The sequence below is a fragment of the Plectropomus leopardus genome, chromosome 9 (genome assembly GCF_026936395.1).
Source record: "Plectropomus leopardus strain MGB_pleo_1.0 chromosome 9, ASM2693639v1, whole genome shotgun sequence".
NCBI classification, from domain to species: Eukaryota; Metazoa; Chordata; class Actinopteri; order Perciformes; family Serranidae; genus Plectropomus; species Plectropomus leopardus.
In genome coordinates, this window is record NC_142184.1 from 266,874 (window position 1) to 292,597 (window position 25,724).

General features: G+C 43.5%; 3 protein-coding genes across 3 annotated transcripts; 2 read left to right on the forward strand and 1 right to left on the reverse strand.

Moving 5' to 3' along the window:
• The first annotated feature begins 135 nt into the window (after positions 1-135).
• sypa (synaptophysin a) lies at positions 136-12,308 on the forward strand. Its single transcript, XM_088081522.1, has 8 exons — positions 136-240; positions 1,512-1,577; positions 3,453-3,577; positions 4,466-4,664; positions 4,797-4,988; positions 7,420-7,635; positions 8,601-8,681; positions 9,913-12,308. The coding sequence occupies exons 1-7, from the start codon at positions 223-225 to the stop codon at positions 8,664-8,666; spliced, it is 882 nt and encodes a 293-aa protein (XP_087937648.1). The 5' UTR covers positions 136-222; the 3' UTR covers positions 8,667-8,681; positions 9,913-12,308.
• Positions 12,309-13,066: 758 nt separating this feature from the next.
• pcsk1nl (proprotein convertase subtilisin/kexin type 1 inhibitor, like) lies at positions 13,067-20,233 on the forward strand. The gene is made up of 5 exons (XM_088081521.1): positions 13,067-13,223; positions 16,586-16,841; positions 17,654-17,900; positions 17,970-18,083; positions 18,941-20,233. The coding sequence occupies exons 1-5, from the start codon at positions 13,170-13,172 to the stop codon at positions 19,332-19,334; spliced, it is 1,065 nt and encodes a 354-aa protein (XP_087937647.1). The 5' UTR covers positions 13,067-13,169; the 3' UTR covers positions 19,335-20,233.
• Positions 20,234-20,533: 300 nt separating this feature from the next.
• On the reverse strand, positions 20,534-25,285 carry lhfpl4b (LHFPL tetraspan subfamily member 4b). Its single transcript, XM_042482087.2, has 7 exons — positions 24,939-25,285; positions 24,166-24,386; positions 23,837-24,041; positions 23,613-23,692; positions 22,873-23,020; positions 22,724-22,761; positions 20,534-22,616 (listed from the first exon to the last, which is right to left on the reverse strand). The coding sequence occupies exons 2-6, from the start codon at positions 24,382-24,384 to the stop codon at positions 22,733-22,735; spliced, it is 681 nt and encodes a 226-aa protein (XP_042338021.1). The 5' UTR covers positions 24,385-24,386; positions 24,939-25,285; the 3' UTR covers positions 20,534-22,616; positions 22,724-22,732.
• Between the last annotated feature and the right edge of the window lie 439 nt (positions 25,286-25,724).

Here is a 25,724-nt window from a genome sequence, read left to right on the forward strand (position 1 = left end):
ATATACATATAATTTGGCCTCATTGCTTTCTGTCCATGTTTTTAAAATAAGTCATTGCAGTTTTCTCACGTTTTAAAAATATTTATGATGGATTTACATTTTTTCATCATCATCATCATCATCATCATCAGGACACCTCCCACTACATGATGAGGCAGTAACCCTCCTCCTCCTCCTCCTCCTCCTCCATCTCTCCTCTCTCGGCTCTCGTCAGGCGGAAGGATGGACGTCGTAAATCAGGTACAAACATCACATTTGATTTTTGGGGATTATCTGCATCACCGTGTCTCGTGTCTCGTGTCTCGTGTCTCGCGCTCGGTTCTCGGGTGTGTCGGTGTCGTGTTTCGGGGCGGCCCGCCGGGATCCGTGTTTGTGTTTGTCTCCCGGTGAAGCATCATCAGAGAGCCGGGCCGCATCCCGGCGGCTGCACCGACACACCGCCCATTAACAATAACAGTAATAACAACCGCAATTATTATTATAATTGTTATTATTATTATTATTATTATTATTATTATTATTATTATTATTATTATTATTATCAATAACCAGAAACATCAGGCAGCCGGGTATTATTATTATCAATCACTATTTCGGTTTCTGTCGTCATCCATGAGAAATATATGTGATGAGTTAAGGTAATTTTCAGATTATTATGGGATGTCAGTGTGTGTGTGTGTGTGTGTGTGTGTGTGTGTGTGTGTGTGTGTGGCGCTGCCGGAGACCTGAAATAAAACGCTCAACCTTTTATGTCGCGTGATGACGTGATACTCCCTGTGTCAGTGTGTGTGTGTGTGAGTGTGTCTGTTTGTGTGTGTGTGTGTGTGTGTGTGTGTGTGTGTGTGTGTGTGTGTGTGTGTGTGTGAAATGGCAGCATGAGGAGGAGGAGGAGGAGGAGGAGGAGGAGGAGGGTTTCCTGCTGATGCTGATGTTGTTTATGTTGCGGGTCTGTCTGATCCGGTTCCACAGATTCAATGTTTCTGGGCCGACCTTGTTTTGTTCTTTCAATGTTTTGGCTTTTTCTTTGACTTTTTGTTTTCTTTAAAAATTTGGGGGAATTTTTTTTTCTTGATAAAGTTTTGCCGATTATTTTGTTATTTTCTGGTGGTTTTTAAAGAAAACATCCCTTCAAACCCGCAGGCCGGTGCCAATGGTTAGTTTTGTTTTTTGTTGTCTTACTCACAGCGTTATTGTCACATGTGGAACATTATGTATTTCTATAACTGTTTCCGTTTTACTGTGTGAATATTATATATGAACATATTACTCTCTTCTCAAAATATCTTTAAAATAATGCTCGCACAAAGTTTTGTTTCTGTTTTGAATGTGATAATTAAATATTTTGGTGTTTTATGAATTATTGTTTTATGTTTGTATTTTTTGTATTATTATTAAAATCAATGTTAATGTTGTTTGTTTTGTGATGAGATGCTCTGCGTGCTGGTTGGAGGGGAGCTCTGAGGATTCATGAATGAATAATAATGAACACCATCTGCTGTGTCTGTGTGCAGCTGGTGGCCCAGGGTCAGTTCAGGGTGCTGAAGGTTCCTCTGGGCTTCATTAAGGCCTTACAGTGGGTGAGTTCATCACAGCGACACGTCCAACAACATCAGCATCTCTCTGCTGCACAAACACCTCATCGCCCCTCACAACACGTCCCGGAAGCATCGTGAAAATGTTTCCTAGTCATCTGGAAACATTTCTCAAATGTTCTAAAAATGTTTTCAACAATATGTCCTAATATGTCCAAATATGTCCTAAGAAAGCTGCAAAAAAAACTTCTTTAAAAAACATTCTCAAAATGTTCCAGAATATGCAGAAAATTTAACCAAACTACAGCAATGTTTCTGCTGCCCATGTTCCCAAAATGTTCCCAAAACATTCTAAAACGTAAAGATAATTCAACCATACTACAGAAATGTTTCTGCAGTCCATATTCCCAAAATGTTCCCAAACACTCTAAAACAACCTGAAAATTTAACCATATTATAGAAATGTTTCTGTTGTCAATGTTCCCCCAAAACTCTAAAACATTCTGAAAATGTAACCATACCACTAAAATGTTTCTGTTGTCAATGTTCCCAAAATGTTCCCAAAACACTCTAAAACATAATGAAAATGTACCCACACTACAGAAAAGTTTCTGCTGTCAGTGTTCCCATAATGTTCCCCAAACACTGTGAAACATTCTGAAGATGTTTACCAAATTACTGAAATGTTTTGGTTTGTAATGTTTAAGTGTTAGTATTAGTCACAGATCAAAGTATCTGAGGAGTCAGACTTGTCTTCTGCTGAAGTTATCCTGAAGTGATCACAGTGATCCTGAATATCTGAATCAAACTTCATGCCGACCAGTCCAATAGGAGTCGAGCTTTATCTCTAAAAATCACAAATGTCGTCCTTATGGTGACACTAGAGGAAAGGTCAGGAGCGCAGACTGTAAATAACACCAGATCCAGCTACCAGGAGGTCATCCTCTGGTTTGTGGACTCCCAGTCTGAAGCCTCCAGTTTGGCATTTCAGCCTTCAGCCAACCTGTGGTTTGGGAGGCAGGAGTGAGAAGAGGGCTGGAGCTGTGGAGGCGTGAGGACAGGATCTGACTCAGACTGAAGCAACGCCTCACTGACAACCTGCTAATGACAGCAGTCCCGCCCTGACATATGCCCAAATTTAAGACTTTAGATCGTGAAAACTGCTTAGACAAAATAAAAAAAACAATCAAACAAACAAGTTGATGATGATGATGGTGATGATGATGGTGATGATGATGATGATGATGATGATGATGATAATGGTGATGATGGTGATGATGGTGATGATGGTGATGATGATGATGATGATGGTGATGGTGATGGTGATGGTGGTGATGATGATGATGATGATGGTGATGATGGTGATGGTGGTGATGGTGATGGTGATGGTGATGATGATGATGATGATGATGATAATGGTGATGATGATGATGGTGATGATGGTGATGATGATGATGATGATGATGATGATGATGATGATAATGGTGATGATGATGATGGTGATGATGGTGATGATGATGATGATGGTGATGGTGATGGTGATGGTGATGGTGGTGATGATGATGATGATGATGATGATGATGATGATGGTGATGGTGGTGATGATGATGATGATGATGATGGTGATGGTGATGATGATGATGATGATGATGGTGATGATGGTGATGGTGATAATGGTGATGGTGATGATGGTGATGATGATGATGATGTGATGATGGTGATGGTGATGATGGTGATGATGATGATGATGGTGATGATGGTGATGGTGATGATGGTGATGGTGATGATGGTGATGATGATGATGATGATGGTGGTGATGGTGATAATGATGATGGTGAGTCACTGTGCTGTTGGAGCAGAAACTGAAGGATCTCTGCATTAAATCCAGTTTCTGTCTTTGTTTTGTTCCTCTTCCTGCAGTTCTTCGCCATCTTTGCCTTCTCCACCTGTGGCAGTTACTCTGGGATGTTCCGGATAGCGGTGGATTGTAAGAATAAGACATACAGCGACCTGAGGATAGAGGTGGAGTTTGAGTATCCCTTCAGGTCAGTGCACTAACCGCTCACATGACCTGGGGACACTGTCCACAGTGTTTCTGTCACACAGCAGCAGACAGTCTGTGTAAGAGGCGTTTTCACCTGCAGGACGTAGTGCAGGTGTGCTGTGGGTGAGGGGCGGAGCCTCGGTAGGAGTCAGGGTGTGACAGGGGTTGCACCACTGCCCCGTAGCCGGTTCATAATTTGGTCATAAACGTCAGAGTTTCTGTTGTTGTTTGAATTTGTCTGAAGATTTTGGCTTCAGCTTGAACTCACAGACTCTGACGGTCTTTGCGTACGACATCCCTCTGCCCTTAGACCCTCACATCATCTACAGAAAAACTCCCCCCAAAAACCCTGCAACAGGGGAAACATGGTAGAAACCTCAGGAAGAGTGGCTGAGGAGGGATCCCTCTTCAGGACGGACAGACGTGCAATAGATGTCGTAAATAACGATTGAATTACAGTAATGACAAAGTGATACATAAGAATGGGGAGGGGGGGGGGGTGTGCACAGCAACAACAGTAAAAATAACATAACATATAATAATAGTGATAGATATAAATGTTATTCATGATAGCATGTGATGTTACATGCAAGAGTCACGTGTGTATATTAATATTAGAGGCATGACTCTTAATAACGACAGTAGAAGTTGGCATCGAGTGCATCATCAGTGCAACCAGGACCGGTCACACCTGAGCTCTGTACCGGAGCTGCAGGGTGAAGTCCGGTTCACGTCCGGTCTGGCTGACTCCAACATGTATGTTCTCCCACACGGCTCCTGCAGGTGGCGTCTGGCTGGGTTCAGGTTCTCAGGTGTGACAGGGACTGTAGAGGTCACGCTGCTCTCCATCATCACAGCAGCTCAGGTCAACTTTCCGTCTCTGTCTCAGACTCCACCAGGTGTACTTTGAGGCCCCCACCTGTATGGGCCCCGAAAAACAGCAGGTCTTCCTGGTCGGTGACTACTCCTCCTCGGCTGAGTTCTTCGTCACCATTGGCGTCTTCGCCTTCCTCTACTCTACAGCGGCACTCAGCATCTACGTCTTCTTCTTCGACAAGTACAAGGAGAACAACAAGGGCCCGCTGATCGTGAGTTTACACACCTAACGCCATTGCTGACAGCTGACCTGACAGCTGACCTGACAGCTGACCTCTGTGTGTGTGTGTGTGTGTGTGTGTGTGTGTGTGTGTGTGTGTGTGTGTGTGTGTGTGTGTGATCAGGACCTGGGTGTGACAGGAGTGTTCGCCTTTATGTGGCTGGTGAGCTCAGCGGCGTGGGCTAAAGGTCTGTCTGATGTGAAGACGGCGACCGACCCGGACAAAGTGATCACCATGATTCCCGCCTGTGAGGCTGAAGGGAACCACTGCCGTGAAGTCCACGACCCGGTGGTGTCCGGACTCAACACCTCGGTGGTAAGAGCATCAGTGCAGGTCAGGGCTGAACCAGAGTGTCATCTTTTGAAAACGGCATCCCTTCTGTCCCTGTGGAAACTGGCGACACGCAGATCTTGTCGGAGACGACACTTCACGTTTCAGACAAACAGCCATGGCGAACAGGAGGACGACAATAACAACAACGGCGGACTGTATGATCCAGTGTCGCTCAAAGAAACAGTCCCACTTCATTCTGTCACTTCTCGTGCTTTCACCAGCATCTTTTTGTCTGTTTCTACTCACTGCTCTGTAGAAGAGGGCCTGTGCGCACAGACGTGTGGTTTTCTGCTGTGGTGTGTCATTACAAAGATACACTGCCAGCTACTGGACTGGCCAGCTTCAAGTCAGACTTACACAAATCACAGTTTGCCTCAGAGGGCTTTACAGCATATGACATCCCTCTGTCCTCAGACCCTCACTGGCGTGCAGACTACAGCATTTTTGGTTGTTTTTGTGGATCAGTGTGCACGAGGATGGTTTTCACAGTGTTATCATATGAACCGCAATTTTTCTTTAAACGCAAAGGAAGGACTGTTCTGTTGATAGTTTTTTCTTTCATTTTCATCTAAACGTGGCCTGAAATACTGAACTAAATAGAACAGAGGTGATGATACTCCAGTTCCAGTTTAATGGAGCTCTGGTTCCAGTTTAATGGAGCGCTGGTTCCAGTTTAGTGGAGCTCTGGTTCCAGTTTAACGAAGCTCTGGTTCCAGTTTAGTGGAGCTCTGGTTCCAGTTTAGTGGAGCTCTGGTTCCAGTTTAACGGAGCTCTGGTTCCAGTTTAGTGGAGCTCTGGTTCCAGTTTAGTGGAGCTCTGGTTCCAGTTTAACGGAGCTCTGGTTCCAGTTTAACGGAGCTCTGGTTCCAGTTTAGTGGAGCTCTGGTTCCAGTTTAACGGAGCTCTGGTTCCAGTTTAGTGGAGCTCTGGTTCCAGTTTAGTGGAGCTCTGGTTCCAGTTTGACGGAGCTCTGGTTCCAGTTTAACGGAGCTCTGGTTCCAGTTTAGTGGAGCTCTGGTTCCAGTTTGACGGAGCTCTGGTTCCAGTTTAACGGAGCTCTGGTTCCAGTTTAGTGGAGCTCTGGTTCCAGTTTGACGGAGCTCTGGTTCCAGTTTAGTGGAGCTCTGGTTCCAGTTTAGTGGAGCTCTGGTTCCAGTTTGACGGAGCTCTGGTTCCAGTTTAGTGGAGCTCTGGTTCCAGTTTAACGGAGCTCTGGTTCCAGTTTAGTGGAGCTCTGGTTCCAGTTTAGTGGAGCTCTGGTTCCAGTTTAACGGAGCTCTGGTTCTAGTTTAGTGGAGCTCTGGTTCCAGTTTAGTGGAGCTCTGGTTCCAGTTTAACGGAGCTCTGGTTCCAGTTTAACGGAGCTCTGGTTCCAGTTTAGTGGAGCTCTGATTCCAGTTTAATGGAGCTCTGGTTCCAGTTTAACTGAGCTCTGGTTCCAGTTTAGTGGAGCTCTGGTTCCAGTTTAACTGAGTTCTGGTTCCAGTTTAGTGGAGCTCTGGTTCCAGTTTAATGGAGCTCTGGTTCCAGTTTAACTGAGCTCTGGTTCCAGTTTAGTGGAGCTCTGGTTCCAGTTTAACGGAGCTCTGGTTCCAGTTTAGTGGAGCTCTGGTTCCAGTTTAACTGAGCTCTGGTTCCAGTTTAACGGAGCTCTGGTTCCAGTTTAGTGGAGCTCTGGTTCCAGTTTAGTGGAGCTCTGGTTCCAGTTTAACAGAGCTCTGGTTCCAGTTTAACAGCGCTCTGGTTCCAGTTGGATCTGGTCTCCTTTCCTTGTCCCAGTATCTGATCAGTGGGAGAATCCATTTATTGATGAAGTCTGTGTGACTCAGTCATACACCAAAAAAATTAGCGAGCCACAAACAGGCTAAACATTAAAAACATGAATAACTTGTCAGCGCGGAACATTTCGTACAATCTCTACACTTTACCTGGTACCTTTGTCTTGTTTCTTTGGTTTTTCTTTTGTTTGTTTTTTTGATTTTCTTCTTTGAATCGATGCTATTGGACTTGGCCCCATGCGGGGATTATTGAGCACGCTCAGAACACTTCAGCCAGTTCAGGTCCGACTGAGGCGTTAACATTAAAGAGTTAATTGATCCCCAACCACATTATCTGGATGTTTTAGTCCCACTTTGAGAAATTCAACTTTACGTGGATCTTAAATTCCACTTTTTCTACCATGATGGAAACAGATTGAGAGTCTGTGGAGAAGAAACTCAAACAAACCAAAAGCAAAAATCTGAACTGTCACTTTGACAGCTTGAAGTCAGACGAAAAAAGAGTTTTGAGAAAAATTTGTTTGTTGTATTTTGGAATTTTGACTGAAACTCAGATTTCTCATTAGGACTCAAAGTGTTTGTCTCAACAGAGAAATAAGAAAGCTCTTCATCCTCCTCCTCTTCCTCCTCCTCAGGCCTTTGGCTTCATTAACCTGATCCTGTGGGTGGGGAACTTGTGGTTCGTCTTCAAGGAGACGGGCATCATTGCTCCCTTCATGCGAGCTCCACCTCCTCAGGAGAAGCCTGCAGCGGGGGACGCGTACGGCCAGCAGGGGGCGTACGAACAGGACCCGTACGCCAGCAACCAGGGGGGGTACCAGCCCGAGTACAACCAGCAGGGATACAATCAGGTGAGGAGTTGTGAGGTCACACAGGAGGGTTGTGATTGGTTAATGGAACCAGGTCTGGATGTGGACGGTGGGGACACACTGGGGACATACCGGAGACACAGAAATTTCCCCACCAATATTTGAGCAAACTTCTTCACGTATCCTCATTCTAACAGATCTAAAAACATGGCACACATCACATTCTGCACATTCCTGGTTTCTGTACCTGATCAGGTGTGTTTTCAGGTAGATTCAGTTTTCCGCCTCTGATGAAGAGAGTCTTCTACAGAGAAAGTCCTGTGTCTGTCAGACGGTGTACCTATACCGGACCAAAGAATCCACAGGCACCCTTCATACTGATGTTTTCTGAAGATTTAATTTCTCTCCTTTTTGTTTTCTCAGACATATGTAACACCATCAAAACACCATCAAACACCATCAAAACACCTTCAAACACCATCAAACACCATCAAAACACCGTCAAAACACCATCAAAACACCTTCAAACACCATCAAAACACCGTCAAAACACCGTCAAACACCGTCAAACACCATCAAAACACCGCCAAACACCGTCAAACACCATCAAAACACCGTCAAAACACCGCCAAACACCGTCAAACACCATCAAAACACCGTCAAAACACCGCCAAACACCGTCAAACACCATCAAAACACCGTCAAAACACCTTCAAACACCATCAAAACACCTTCAAACACCTTCAAAACACCTTCAAACACCATCAAAACACCGCCAAACACCATTAAAACACCGTCAAACACCAGATGGAATTATTTAGAAATCCATCTGCAGTATTTATACTCAGTGTACTGCAGTTTTCACATACGGTGCACTGCAGTATTTACACTCGGTGCACTGCAGCATTTACACTTGGTGCCCTGCAGCCTTTGTACTTTATGTACTGCTGTATTTTCACACGGTGTACTGCAGTATTTATTTTTGTTATCTGCTGTGTTTCCTGCAGGATGCAGAGTACGGTCAGAGTTACGGCCAGCAGGGGGCACCCACCTCCTTCTCCAATCAGATGTGAGCTGACAGGAAGCAGGTGAGTCAGACAGGAAGTGGAAGCTGAGGTCACTCCCTGATTGGTCCATTAGATTAAACAATAAGAGCTGATATTTGTGCTCATGTTGAGACTAATCGGGGCTGCAGTCACACACACACACACACACACACACACACACGCACACACACAGTGATATTCCTCCATCATTCTGAGTATGAACACATGTCATTCTATTTAACCCCTTAATGCCTGCTTTAATATCACACACTCACACCGCTCTGCACAAAATGTGAATTTCAAAATCAGGCTATAAAAAAATATTACACATTAATATGATTTTCTACTTTTATTATGTTCAGTCCTAATCATAAATATCAAATACTCATTAATTTTCAGAATTTTAACCCTTTAAATGTCAGGTTTTGGTCATGATGCAACTATGTTTTTGGATAAAAAAAAGTATCTAATTGTAGCTGCTGACAGTCTGGGATATGTCAGTGTGTGAGTGTAGCTGCTGACAGTCTGGGATATGTCAGTGTGTGAGTGTAGCTGCTGACAGTCTGGGATATGTCAGTGTGTGAGTGTAGCTGCTGACAGTCTGGGATATGTCAGTGTGTGAGTGTAGCTGCTGACAGTCTGGGATATGTCAGTGTGTGAGTGTAGCTGCTGACAGTCTGGGATATGTCAGTGTGTGAGTGTAGCTGCTGACAGTCTGGGATATGTCAGTGATCAGCAGCTACATTGACTGTGACAGGTCACCTAGTGGAAATAGCATGTATTTCCTCCATATGCCAAATATGGTCAAAATGACCTCATCAGGAGGAAAATAGTCAAAATGACAAATTCAGAGTCAAAAGCCCAGAATGACACCCAGAAATAATACAAGTCCTGTTTTTCTGCTCTGATGGCTGTGGGATCAAAAATGTCAGTTTGAATGGGTTTCAATGGAGCATTTTTGGACCTGAACAGTCTGAAGTTAACTATTTAGTTTCCACAGTGTATTTTAGACTTATTGTAGGAGCTGAGCTGCAAATTCACTGATTACACTCAAATACACAATCTGGACTACATTTAGGACACATGCATCAACACACACACAATTATCACAACAGGAAGAAGAAAAGAGACTAAAATGAGACAAACGGTCTCTAAGGGGTTAATAACAAGCGGCCCCTAAAGGGGCCCTTACAGGCTTCGGCTCAAAAGTTTCACAGATATTCTCAATGAAATCAGCAGCAAAACTTGAAAGGTGTTTGTGTTTGTTTGACAGGAAGCGTCGCAGCGAGAAACCAGTGGGTCGCCTGCAACTTACCCACAATGCAACACTCCTGTCTGTCTGCAGAGCTTACGGGTTGGGGGGTGGGGGGGGGGTTAAATGTTTACTATAATGAATCGATGTGTAAACAAGAGAGTTTAAATTCCTGAATCCACAACTTGAACAAAAAGCACCAAAACAATAAACAACAACAAACGACAAAGACAGCAGCAGCGGTAATGGCAACAGAAGTGGCGGTGGCGTTGGTGGCGGTGGCGGTGGCGGTGGCGTTGGCGTTGGTGGCGGCGGTGGCTTGCTGCTGCTGAAGCAGTGAAGATGTGAATGATGTAATGTGTGGACAGAACGTCTCTGTGTGTTTAGATTTCTCTCTGAGTATCGACTGAAGATGTTTCCTGTTTCCTGTTGATGATTTGACCCCGCCCCCCGTCACATGATCACAGTCACATCAGCCAATCAGGAAGCTGCTCAGACTGGGTTCACACTCCGACCAATCAGAAAGCAGAACCAGACCGGATCAAAGTGACACGCCTGCGTCCTGCAGTGACATCACCTCCCAGCTGTTTCCTGTTTGTCTTGCTGCATGTAAATATCAACACAGGAAGTGATGTCACTGAGGACGCAGTCACCCAGTCTGAACCCCGCCTGAAAAGGACCAGACCACCATCACGTCACCACCAAGGCCACACCCCCTTCTGACGGAAGACAGGATGTGACACGGCGGCGATCAAAGCTCATGTGATCATCACTTTATTTAACGGCAATCTGCAGGACTGTTTCCTGTCTGACAGGAAGGAGCATGGCCTTGACACTCTGAGACAGTCTGGTCTCCATGGCGACGGCTCCTGGTCACTACAGTCTGTTGGGTCACTTCCTGCTGACGCTTTCAGATCAGAGACAAACGTCTGTCTGAAGGTTATTATCATTATTATTATTATTATCATTATCATTATTATTATCATTATTATTATTATTATTATTATTATTATTATTATTATTATTATTATTCACTTTTTTAAAAAAAGTTGGCCGTATTTAAAGAAAACATTTTGGCATTTTTCTTTATTTCTTCAAGAATTTTTGGTGATTTTTAAAGAAAAAAATCCTCACAAAGCTGAGGTCCTGAGGGTTTACAAGACGTGTTTTCTTTAAAAATAATAATAATAATAATAATAATAATAATAATGCTTTATTATTATTATTTGAGGCATGCAGCGCTCTGATGAAGTCGACCATCTGGAGTCTTTGTTACAGCCATTTTGTTGCTTAGCAACAGTGTTGTCCTAAATTCAAATTCAATTCAATTCAATTCAATTTAAATAACAATCTGTGGTTAGCTTAGCATGTTAGCTCTGCACAGATTTAATCACATTTATGATGAAATTAAAGTAAAAGTACTGATACTGCAGTGCTGACACTCTCTGTGAAGTAAAAGTACTGATACTGCAGTGCTGACACTCTGTGAAGTAAAAGTACTGATACTGCAGTGCTGACACTCTCTGTGAAGTAAAAGTACTGATACTGCAGTGCTGACAGGCTCTGTGAAGTAAAAGTACTGCATTCACAGCTGTGCTTAAGTACAAAAGTACCAACAATGATACATAAAGTGCAGCAGTCAGAGAGAAATCTGATATTATTGATCAGTTTAGGGGCGGAGCTCCGTCTGTTGACTTTATTTTTAATAATCTTTAACCTTTAATGCTGATTGATTCCTGATCAGATCAATACGGGATCAATAATCTGTAAAGTATCTGGATACATGTGACAGATTTTGATCTCCAGCCTTCAGATGGACGTTTGTTTGTTTGTTTGTTTGTTTGTTTGTTTTTTTGTTTCCTGAACTCTCAGCCAATCAGCAGCAGCCGTCAGTCTTCGGTTGTTTTTGTTTTTTTAAAGTGAAGCGTTTTTTAGCGTCGGTGACTTCCTGCTTCCTGCTTCCTGCTCCGCATGGTGACGTGTTTCCTGCTCGTGATGTTCAGTAACTGATGATCCCGTCATTCTACTTCCCGTCTGTGTGTGTGTGTGTGTGTGTCTGTGTGTGTGTGTGCATGTGTGTCTGTGTGTGTTCTCTTTTTCTTCCTCCATCTTTTCTTCTTGCTTTTAATTTTTTTTCACTCTTTTTCTCCTCTCCTCCTCCTCCTCTCTCCTCCTCCTCCTCCTCCTCCTCCTCTCCTCCTCTCCTCTCCTCCTCCTCCTCCTCTCTGTCTTTCTTCTTCGTGACTCTCCTCTCTGTGATGTAACTTCCTGTGTGATTATCTATTCAGCATCAGTAACCATGGCGACTGTGTTGACAGTGATGATGATGTGTGTGTGACTTGTTGCTATGGAGACCCCCCCCCACCCCACTGTGTTTATTCAATGGAAAGTTTCAATAAAGTAAAAACTCGTCTGAATCTGAGTCTGTTTGTCGAGACGCATGAATGCATAAACACACACACACACACACACACACACACACACACACACACACACACACACACAGATACTGTAAACATTGTGTTACTGTCCAGTCATTAACCCCTTAGTGCTGGTTTAATATCACACACGCTCTGCGCACAAAATGCATTTTTCAGAACCAAGGGTTAAAAAATATTACACATTTATATCATTTTCTACTTTCATTGAGTTCGTTTCTAACCAACATCAGTCCTGAACATAAATATCAAAAATTTTCAGAATTTTTCGCCATTTTTCGTCATGATGCCACGATGTTTTTAGATGAAAAACTACAATAAAGAATGATGTTCAGCCTCCTTCAGCTCAGTGTTGTAACTATTTAGTTTCCACAGTGTATTTTAGACTTATTGTAGGAGCTGAGCTGCAAATTCACTGATTACACTCAAATACACAATCTGGACTACATTTAGGACACATGCATCAACACACACACAGTTATCACAACAGGAAGAAGAAAAGAGACCAAAATGAGACAAACGGTCTCTAAAGGGTTAAATTCACTACAACAGATAAACATAACAAAGAAGAAGAAAATGGAGGAAAACACACACACTCTGTGTAAAGTCAGTGTGTGTGTGTGTCTTAGTCATTGCTCTCCCTCTCTCCTCCTCTTTCCCTGGGCTCCTCCTCCCTCTCTCTTTCTCCTCCCCTTCACCTCCTCAATGCCCCCCTCCCCCCCCCCATATGATGTGTTTTCCTCACTCCTCCCCCCTCCTCCCCTCCCCTCCCTGTGTGTGTGTGTGTGTGTGTGTGTTATCAGATGACTCAGTGTGTGTGTGTGTTCAGTCAGGAGCACGATGGCGTCTCTCAGCTTCCTGCTGCTCACCGCTGCTCTGATCCACACCGCTCAGGTAAGGACCACACACACACACACACACACAGCCACACACAGCCACACACTCTGAAAGGACGATCAGATATATGTACTCATTTATCGTCGTCACAGTAACCTGATACTAATGTAGAATGATGTCACTGCTGTTTATCTTCAGCTGTCTGTCAACGCCGATACATCACTGCCTGTATGTGTGTTACTGTGTGTGTGTGTGTGTGTGTGTGTGTGTGTGTGTGTGTGTGTGACGTATGAGTTATTATAAATTGATCAGGTGAATCAGTGCAGAGAGATGCAGACTGTGTGTGTGTGTGTGTGTGTGTGTGTGTGTGTGTGTGTGTGACTGCAGGAACATTTTGTTTCTGTCACCATAGCGACAGGAGACGGTAACCCACAGCAACAGGGCGTATATCACTCTGTGCATGTTTAACCATGGTTATGGATCCTTGCAGAGACCACAGTCAGCAGCGGACACAGTGAGGACACGAAGGGACACGAAGGACTCAACAGTTTTTATGCATCATGAGGTGGAAGTGTGTGATTAACCCATTAATGCCTCCATCTTATGCAGGGAAAAAAATCAGGAAATGTCCTGCAGACTGCAAAAAAACAGCGAGTAAAAGGTGACACCAATATGGTCTGAAAATTAGCTGGGGTTAATTAGATATGATCAAAAACAAAAATGTCCAGAAAAAAATTATTTTTTTCGTGCTTGCTTGAGTTCATTTCCTCTTTTTGCTGTTGCAGTTGTTTTCTACTTATTTGTTTCCAAGTTTTGGGTGATTTTACCCTTTTACAAATTTCTTCCCAATTTTGGGGCCATTTGTTGTAAAGTTGCTTATTACCTTCTTTCCGTGTTTTTGAAATAAATTTAACCATTTTTCTCAGGCATCAAAGAGTTAATGTTTGAGCTTTTTAAAAAGAAAAAAACCTGTTGAACACCGACGAGCGGCTGCAGGAGAAACTCTCCGTGTTTCGGTTCCTGAACTTTAACAGATCTGTGGTTCAGTTCTCTCAGACGGCGTTCAGGGGTGAGGGCTCTTTTGTTGGATGAAGATTAAAAACATTTTTGATCCTCCAAAAATAAAGACTGAAGCAGAGCGATGCTCCTCAGAGGACTCAATACCTCCTCCTCCACCTGCTCATCCTCTTCCTCCTGCCCCTCCTCTTCCTCCTGCCCCTCCTCTTCCTCCTGCTCCTCCTCCTCCTGCTGCTCCTGCTCCTCCTGCTTCTCCTCCTCTTCCCCCTCCTGCTGGCCGTCCTGCTCCTCCTCCTCCTCAGAGATGAGCCTCCTCCTGAGCATAAATCTGAAGCAGTCTCAGATATTTCAGTCCTCCTCCAGACACCAAACACACATCATCAAACTGCTGAGTCACTGTTCAAACTGCTGAGTCACTGCCATCACGATCATCATCTTCATCATCATCATCATCATCATCTACGCTATTTGAGACTGCAGAGTCATTATTGCCATCATTCAATCGATTAAAATCAGCGTCAGACACACACACACCGACACACACACCGACACACACACGCACACACACCGACACACACACACACACACACACACACACACACACACACACACACACACACACACACACACACACACACACACACACACACCGACACACACACCGACACACACACACACACACACACACACACACACACACACACACACACACACACACACACACACACACACACACACACACACACACACACACACACACACACACACACACACACACACACACACACACACACACACACACACACACACACACACACACACACACACACACACACACACACACACACACACACACACACACACACACACACACACACACACACACACACACAGTCACACACACACACACACACACACACACACACACACACACACACACACACACACACACACACACACACACACACACACACACACACACACACACACACACAGTCACACACACACACACACAGTCACACAGTCACACACACACACACACACACAGTCACACACTCACACACACACACACACACACACACACACACACACACACACACACACAGTCACACACCCACACACACACACACACACACACACACAGTCACACACACACACACACACACACACACACACACAGTCACACAGTCACACACACACACACACACACACACACACACACACACACACACACACACACACACACACACACACACACACACACACACACACACACACACAGTCACACAGTCACACAGACACACACACACACACACACAGTCACACAGTCACACACACACACACACACACACACACACACACACACACACACACACACACACACAGTCACACACACACACACGCTCTGTTGTTGATTTGTTCCTCACATATTTTCAGGATATTCGAGGTGATGAAATATTGAGGGAAAATATGTTTAAATAATTTTTTAATTAATACATTTCATCATTAATTATTAAATGTTTTTCTAATTTATAATATTTTAATTTGTTATTCATTTTAATAACATAAACTTGTAATGGAACAAGTTTATGTTTGAACAGTTTGGAAATATTTCGTGAAATCTGAACAAAAACAGCCTTCGTTAGTTTGAAATCTCACAGTCAGACTTTGGTATAAAATAGAAATATTACAAAAAATAAAATAAAATAAAACAGCTGATCAGTACAGAGACATCTGCCCTCTGCTCTGTATTTCATGTGTTCATATGTAAGCAGGTAGACTCTTACCTGAGGCTGACATCACTCCGTCCACGGGGTGAGCGGCTGTTCACGCGCAGGTTCGACCAGACTGAGCTCACCTGTGGAGGGGAGGACAGTCTCCGTGTCCTCGTGTCTTCATAACGTCCCTCTGAATCAAACAGCTCGGCCTTCGTGCGCATACCTGCAGCCGCGGCAGCAGCTCGCGCCTCTCTGCTCACCTGTTCAACTTCCTGTTATGATGACGTCCCGTCTGCGTACAGCGTCCCTTCAGAATCAGCCAATGAAAACGGCTCAAACTCTCAGAGCAGAAAAAATGAAATAAATAAATCAGCAGTGAAACGTGAATACATGCGCTTTGTTTTAGCTGTTAAAATCTTTTTAGTTTAAATACATTATTAAAGGAACTTTACACAGTTTTCTGTGTATTTTTCCTTCCCAGCTAATTTTCAGATTATCTTTTGGTCATTTTTTACTCTTTTGGTGGCAGTTTACGGGACATTTCTCGTCAAGTTCCTCATTATGTTTTCTTGTGACTTTTAAAGAAATAAAACCTTTTTTTGTTGTTTCAGCAGAGAAAAGACGATGTGGATCCAAGTGTTAAAGAAACATGACCTGACCTCTGACCTCTGACCCCTCTCTCAGCCTCTGTCTGCAGCTCGCGATGGGGGGCGTGGCCTGGATGTGTCAGTGGGCGGGGCCAGACGCCAGCGCAGAGACCTCCGTAACCTGCTGCCTTACGAGGACCAGATGATGTCATATCCTGCTGCCGAGGTGGAAGGCGGGACCAAAGATCTCTACTACCAATCAGACAACTGGAGGAGGCGGGGCCTGGACCAGGCTCTGCAGCAATTGGTGGAAAGAGACCAGAGGCGGGAGCAAGAGGAGGAGCAGCGAGCAGGTGGAGCTTTTTCTCTCAACGCATTTTATGACTTTTCTCTCGAATTATATAACTACTTTTTCTCAACATCATTTTCAACTATTTTTCTCAAATCATTGTGAGCATATTTTACAACTATTTTCTTTAAACATGACAACTTTTTCCTCACCATAGTAGGACTTTTCTCTAAATGTATTAGGACTTTTTCCTCAACGTCGAACGACCTTTCTTTCAACACACTATGACTTTTCTGTAAGCATGTTGAGACTTTTCTCTCAACACATTACAATTTTTTCAACGTATTACGACTTTTCTCAACCTATCACGACTATTTTCTCAACATATTATGACTTTTTTCTCAACACAAACATTACCCTTTCTCTTAACTCATTACGTTTTCTCTAAACAACTTTTTCTTAAGATATTACAACTTATTTTTTCAACACAATACAATTTTTGCCCAATATATCACGACTTTTCTCTCAACACATTACCACTTTTTTCTCAGCATTTTACAATTTTTACTCAATATATCACGACTTTTCTCTAAAAGTACAAAGACTTTTCTCTCAAGATATTTCGACTTTTTTCTTCAACACATTTCATTTTTGCATCACTTGAAAAAGTAAGACTTGCTTAATTCTGTGATATTTATTGAAAAAAACAAACATCCTTGTTCTCGAAATATTGCCTTTTTTTGTCAGAAGTCTGTAGTTTCGTGGTGTGATTCTTCGGTTGGGTTTTTAAAGTCTGTTCTGTGAATTAATCATCAGCACGTTTATGTGAATAAATAGAAAACTTGATCAATAAATCGACCAATTAAACCTTCACAGCCTACCTGGCCGCTTTGCTCCGCCTCCTGAGTGAGGCAGAAAGCACGGGATTGGTCGGACCAGGCGACGTGGAGGTGGTGGAGGAAGAGGACAACGAGGAGGACGATTGGGGGCCCCCGGCAGACTTCCACGGGCCGGCCCCTCCTGACTACGATGAGACGGGAGGACGGGGGCTGGACATGGGGAGGCCCCCGGCCGCTTGGTGGGGCCTCCTGGAGCCCCAGCTGGCTCAGGCTCTGCTGGACAGGTGAGCACACCTGTGGTGGGGGGGGGGCTGATCAGAGTTATTGATGATAACGTGACGTGTGATTGACAGGATGGAGCCTCAGCTGGCTCAGACTCTGCTGGAGAGAGCGAGACAGGAGAGACTCCAGCAGGCTGGACGAGTCTCAGCAGCACGGAGCCGAGGACGAGACCAGGACGCCCTCAGGTCTCACAGACGCCGCACGCATCAACACATGTATATTTACACATATATATATATAGACATATATATCCATATATGTCTATATATATACAATAAAAAAACACTGTCACAGGGCAGGAAACCTCTGAGCCGCCAAACATTAGTTTCAGTTGTTTCAGGTGTTTTCGGTGACGCGCAGCTGAAGCTGTTATCTGAAAACCACCAGACTCCATAAAATATATCATTTTATCGATCATCATCATTCACACGATGCTGGAGCTTCACTATCACTGTGAGTGATTGTGTAAGGTACAGCAGGTGCATATTAAAATATAACATGCATGTTATCTATTAAAAATGCTGATTCTTTTTCGTTTCTTTTAAAATGTTTGGCAATTCTTTTTCTTTTAAAAGTTTTAGTGATTTGAAATAGGCTAAAAAACATTTCTTTAAGACTTTATAGTAATTTTATTTATTTAAAAAATGCTTTATTTTCCTTTTTAAATTGTTGGGGATTGTTCTTCTGATTTTTTTTTCTTTTCTTAAAGTTAAATAATGGCCTTTTTCATCAAAGCTTTGTGGTGATTTCTTTTCGCACTTTTAAGTTTTTTGATGATTAAAAAATATTTTTTTCCTAAAAGTTTTCTGCATTATCTTTATCTTTTAATTTTTTTTGGTGATTAAAAAAGGCATTTTTTCTTTAAATCTTTAAAGGGATTTTTTTTCTTCAAAGATTTTTTTGATTTTTTTTTTTTTTTAAATTTTATTTGTGATTTTTCTTCTCTTTAAAATTTTGGGGTAGTTTTTAAAGTGTTTTGGGGATTTTTTTTTTCTTTTGATACTTTTGGCGTTTTCTAACAACACCGTGTCCTCCTCCTCAGACGCCTGGTTGCTAGGTTACTGTCCAGCATCGGCCCTGAAAATGCCCCGGTGATCTCCTCTGGTCGCCACGTGAGGTGGGACCTGTCCGCCGCTGCACCTGAACCTGTCAGCTCCGCCCACAGGAGAACCCGCCGCTCCTTGGATGACGAGGCTCCTCCTCCAAGCAGCGACCCCCCTCTGCTGCGAGTCAAGAGGCTGGAGGAGGAGGAGCAGGAGGACGAGAAGCTCCACCCACCAGCCACCGTGCTACAGAGAATGAAACGCATCAACGCCATGGCAACTGCCGGCCTGGAGGAACTGAATCATGGGAGTCGTAGGCGCCGAAGGAGAGCCGCCCTAAATTATGACCCCCAAATACTCCTTGATCAGATCCTGGAGTACATGAGGGAGTAGGAGGAGGAGCAGGAGGAGCAGGAAGAGAAGAAGGAGGAGGAAGAGGAGGAGGAAGAGGAAGAGGAAAGGAGGAAAGGAGGAGGAGGAGGAGTAGAGGAGAGTAAAGAAGAAAAGGAGGAGGAGAGGAGAAGGAGGAGGAGGAGGAGTAGAGGAGAGGAAAGAAGGAGAGGAGAGGAAAGGAGGAGGAGGAGGAGAGGAGCAGGTGTATTTAGCTTGTCTTTGGTGTATTTTGGTGTCCAGCAGCTTCTGGTGATCTCGTCTCTGACTGTCTGTTTGTTTGTTTGTTTGTTTATTTTTAGATGAAAACTGAAGGAGGTTTATTTAATTTATGAATGATGTCATTTCCTGCGTGACAGAATCATGACCTCATTATTTCAAAAACAGAAATAGCTGAGTCATCATTCAGGATGATGAAACCTGAAACCGCCTGTGACGACCAATCAGAGAGCAGAGTTTACTAATTTGAACTCTAATTTGAAATTTGAAATTACTCATTTATTGGTTTATTGATTAATTTGTCAGAAATGAAAAGTTGGCCTCGGTCTCAAACACTACACTACCCACAATCCTTAGTAGTTCCAAAAATAATCCTTTTGAACGTCTGCATGGTTCCACCTGTGACATCTTCGCCCGCAGGTCTCTGATTGGTTGTTTCAGACAGCAGTGCATTCTGGGATTTGTAGTGAAATTTGAAATTTTTACCTTTACAAACACAATTGCTCTGACTCCGCCCTCCCTCCAGACAGGTGATGGTAACCGTGGCGACAGCTCAGCAGCTCTGTGATTGGTTGGTTCTGTTGTGTTTATGTTCTTCAGCTCGTGTGCAGCGGCGTCCATCTGCGGTTCAAACAAACCTTTATTTATCTCACAATCTGAAATAAAGTCAGTATACACCACAACCTGACCTCTGTCCCTCTGTCAAACTGCCTGTCCACCTGCCTCTGTGTCACCTGTGCAGGTCACTTTCTCACCTGTGCAGGTCACTTTCTCACCTGTGCAGGTCACTCACCTGCTCTGCAGTTTGTCGTCCTCATGTTCTCTGCAGCAGCAACCAGGAAACATAGCAGTCACATGAGCTGAGCAGCAGCCTCTGATTGGCTGTCAACAAATGATGTCATCCTTCAGCGATAGAGAGAAAACTGATCAAATCGATCGTTTATTGATGAGGATAAAAACATGAACAAACGGATTTTGAGGTCTTGTACAATAAACAACAGACTTTTATTTTTATTTAATAATCGACTTAATAAAATCCTGGTTTTATGATTTTGAGGCTGAACCATACGGAGACACATGAGGGACAATTTTCACTGATCAGATCAAGTCTGATAAACAAAGTCCCATGATGTCCACTGAAACCATGGCAACATGTGTCCCTGCTGAACAGGACGTTTAATGTCTTCACAGTTACGTCATTTTATAGATTCAATATTTGATTTAAAGCACAAATTTCTAAAACGGCCTCCGAGCATCTCGGAGCTGTAAAAATGAGTTTTATCCTCAAAAGAAAACTTGAATAAAGTACCTGGAGTTTGTACTTGAGTAAAAGTACCTCTGTTCTGTTGTCTTCATGCTTCAAACTGTCTGTCTGATGCAGCATTAGCTCTAAATAAAACACAAAATGACCACAGACAGAGCTGATAATACGTTATAATATATAATACATGTTAGAATACATACATGCTCATATTCTCAAAATGCCCCCCAAAATATAATGATATAAAAAATATATTTCTATCGTTAAACTTCAAATTAAGCCTGGTCCCAAATAATGGCCCCTTTCACTGCCCCGCTGTGGCTCCACTCTGACTGATAAAGGCCTGAATGGGTTTTCGGTAAAATGCCTTAAATAAGGTCCGTGGTTAACGCAGGCTAAAGATATTTGAAGATGTTTTGTTCTGCAACATAAAATACGTCCGCTAAAACCCGATTTTTGAACTTTTAAGGTTTTACTCGTCTTAAAAAAGGCAGTTACTAACAAGTGGCTAAATGGGACGACAGTGTTTGTCAGGGACGTCGGACGTCCTCACAGCGGACAGAAACTCAGTAAACACACTCTTACGCTTTCACAGCGCCACAGAGTCGCACTCAGACTTGTACATTTATCTGTTTATAATATTTTTCGATCGTGTTTTAGCGTGCTTACTTCCCGGTTGGCCTACAAAAATACGTCAACCCTCCACCACTCTATTAGAGACCGGCTCTGGTTACCATGGTTACCATGCAGTATTTCTGTACAAGTTGTTTGGATGAATAAATGATGAATTGTTGGCGACCTGCTGGAGATAACATTAGTTAGCTGCTGAGATGTTTATATGTTTAAACTTTTATGGCGATGGACTCACATTGTCAGCTCGGTGAGATAATTCATCATCACTTTATTTTACTGAAACCACAAACACCAAAGACGAAGACGTGATTATACTGTGGAGTAAACGAGAGGCGGTAACCGCAGATTAGTGGACATATGAGACTATTTACAAAAGCAAAGCAAAAAAGTCCATTGAACTATATTCATAATTATCTATTTGAAATTATTTTACAGAATTATTATCATTTTCGAGCATGTTTTATTGACTTTAATTGACTTTTGTTTTCTTTGTTAAGCATCTTTGAATATTGTGAAAAGCACTCTTTAAATAAAATGTATAATTATTATTGCTTCTTGCTTTATATTTTTGTTTTACTTTCTTTCTTAATTTCTTTTTAGTATATATTTTGTTTGTCCTTTTCACAGATATCCCGATGACCTGTGGCTCATTTCTTCTTTTGTTGCTTTTTGAATAAAACGAAACCAACCTGCCCAGGTCTCAAAGGGTTAAATACACAGTCTGACGTCACAGAGATTAAAAGCCGGCTGATGATTTCAGCTGTTAACTGCAGTTTGACGTCTCGTGGAAAGTTAACCCTCAGATAAACACGGTCGTTATCAGAGTGTGAAACAGTGTTTGGGGTTAAACTCTGTTGCCATGGAGACGATGTGATTTGCTCTGACTGAATTTAACTCCTTCATGTCACCATTGTCACGTTTAACTTTCTCTGTTTATACCAAACCAAACGTGATGAAAATGAGTCTGTGTGACATCTGCATCTCTTTGTGGCCTCCTGTTGCCACGGTAACCGTGGGGTTTGACCACGCGGTGTTGCCGTAGCTTGCTGTCAAAGATGGCCAACCTCTCTGCACACACGCGCCTCACACGGCGCCGGACTCTGACTGAAAGCAGCTGACGATGATGGAGATGATGATGATGATGGAGAGATCAGGAGGAAGAGCCGCCGACCCTGAAGAGAGTCAGACATCATTAACCCTTTAGAAACCTCAGCAACATGTTTCCATTTCCTCCAAAAACACAATAATAATAATAAACACAGAAGAAGACGAGACTCACCTGGTGACTCTACGCTGACATCAGCAGACCTGTGGTCACTGCACGCACACACACACACACACACACACACACACACACACACACACTGTCATTATTGACCTGTCTTATTAAAGCTGTGCTAATGCTACGTTAACAACCCCCCTGCTCACCGTCCTTGGCGTCCGGCGGCAGCAGGGCGTCCTGTCTGTTGGCGAGGACGAAGGCCAGTGTGGCCAAGATGGCGGCATCCAGAATGCCCAGGATGGCGAGGATGTAGGCCCAGTGTACCGAACAGTTACCTGGAGAGAAGCTGCCCACCTGACAACACACCGCAGGACTCAGAGTCAGGACTCAGATACAGGAGTCAGAGTCAGGACACAGAGTCACATCCATTTACTAAAATGTTGGCGATTTTTAAAGGAAAAAAAGGCGATTTTATTTTATTTAAAAAATGGCAAAAAGGACAGTTTTATGTTTCCTTTAAATTTTTAGGTGATTTTTCCAATAAAATTACCCATTTATTAGCCAGTTAGTGTAAAAATTGAAATTATTGTTTGATTTTAAATTTTTTCAACAGTCCTTGAAAACCTTTTGTGTTTTCCAAAACTTTTCCAGGTCTTGAAATTACTTTTTGCAAATTCTTACTAACCTGGTTAAACATGGGTTAAATTTTAAAATAAATAAATAAAAAGAAAACATATATAAATAAAATAAATAAATAAATAAATGTAACAAAATAAATAAATGTAATAAATCAAATAAATGAATTTGGCAAATAGATCAATTAAAATAAATATATACAGAAATAACTTTTCATTTAATTTAATTTTCTGTGATGATCAAAGATTATTTTTTTAAAGAAACATTTTGATATTCACTGTAAAAAATAAAAATATTTTTGTGCACTCACAGAGTCTCCACACAGAGCTCTCATCTCTGGACTCTCCCACGAGTCTGGAAACAGAAGACAAGCCAACGCCAGGCAGAAACCTGAGGGACAGACAGGGACACACAGGGACAGACAGAGACAGCTCAGTCCATCACATCCAGTGCAATCATACTGAGACCAGCAGAGGACCAGTAGAACCAGTAGAACCAGTAGAACCAGTAGAACCAGTAAAGCCAGGTCCTGACCTGCGGTGAGCTGCAGCCAGGCGCAGATCTTGTAGACAGTGGTGGCACTGCAGAACCTGAAGAGACAGAGACAGAGGACGCTGGTCCACACAGCCCACAGAGACACTCCCACCAACACCGCCACCGACTGGAAGGACGGCAGAGGGGACAGCGTGGACAGACCGCCACGACAGTCTGGGACGGGCCAGTCCGACTCCACACACACCTGAGGACACGAGGGGACACACAGAAACACGGGGAACGCACAAGGACACAAAGAGACAATATTTTTTAAGCTGTGATTGGACAGTAACTGTTGCTGAGCTGTGATTGGACAGCCACAGTCTCACCTCAAACAGCCCCAGGGTGCCGCTAGGCGGGACAGGCCCCGCCCCCTGGTGGCGGGTGTCTGCGGTGCCGATCCAGGACGGCTGCACCAGGACGACCACTTGGATGATGGCGAAGCACAGCGTGCAGACGGCCCAGAGGACGCCGACCGCCCGGGCACTTCGCACGAACTCCGTCTGATAGAGTCGGGAGAGGTCGGCGAGGGCGGGAGACACTGACATCACTGACAGACAGATTTAAAGAGACAGTGAAAATGAATATTAGGGTACGTACATATATGTATGTACTACACACACACACACACACACACACACACACACACACACAATTATTATTTTATATGTATAATTTATGATAAACATGGGAGTTTGAAATCATAGATGTGTAATAATAACTAGAGACTGTACGCCAAGATGGAACGCTTTCAATCCAACAGGTGACGACAAACATGACGACAAACATGACGTGATGATCTAAGGTGACGATACACATGACGACAAACATGACGTAATGCTCTAACGTGACGTTCTGTAAACACTGACACGTTTTTCAGGTTCATTAATGTTCAGGTTTCATCAGCAGCAGCGTCAATCTGAGCCTGACGGCCAATCAGCGTCAAGATCAACATGCGCACAGTCCGACGGTTACATCATCACCTCCCGTTATTAATCGACACATACACGCACGCGCACACGCACCACCACAGTCCGTCGTGATTTACAATCAGCAGTAATCTGAAACATGATCAGATAAAAGATGAAACCCGGAAACTGACCTGCCCGTGTTTGTCTGCAGGATGATGAGAGGATGCAGGAGGAGGAGGAGGATGGAGAGAGGAGGAGGGGGAGGTGCAGCGCTACGTCCCCGGATGTGTCTCTGTGTGCAGCTGCGCCGATCGATAATCTATACCTGACTGCGACGCAGATCGATCAGCTGATGATGAGCTACAGAAGGACCGACCGTCTGTCTCTGCGGGGGGGGGCACCTTCACATGACGTCACAGTTCCGTCACAGCGCCGCCTGCAGGCTGACCCGGGATCAGACAGCAGCTGGACAACAACAACAGCAGCAACAACAGCAACAACAACAGCAGCAACAACAACAGCAACAGCAACAACAACAGTAACAACAGCAACAACAACAACAGCAACAACAACAGCAACAACAACAGTAACAACAGCAACAACAACAGCAACAACAACAGTAACAACAGCAACAACAACAACAGCAACAACAACAGTAACAACAGCAACAACAACAACAGCAACAACAACAGTAACAACAGCAACAACAACAACAGCAACAACAACAGTAACAACAGCAACAACAACAACAGCAACAACAACAGTAACAACAGCAACAGCAACAGCAACAACAGTTACATGAGATCACACACACACACACACACACACACACACACACACACACACACACACACACACCGGATCTCTCTGTCTTTACAAAAGTATCAGCATTAAAGTATACCAAAGTACTGGGAGTAAACAGACTGATACAGAATCATGTACTGTGTGTGTGTGTATATACTGTATATATATATATA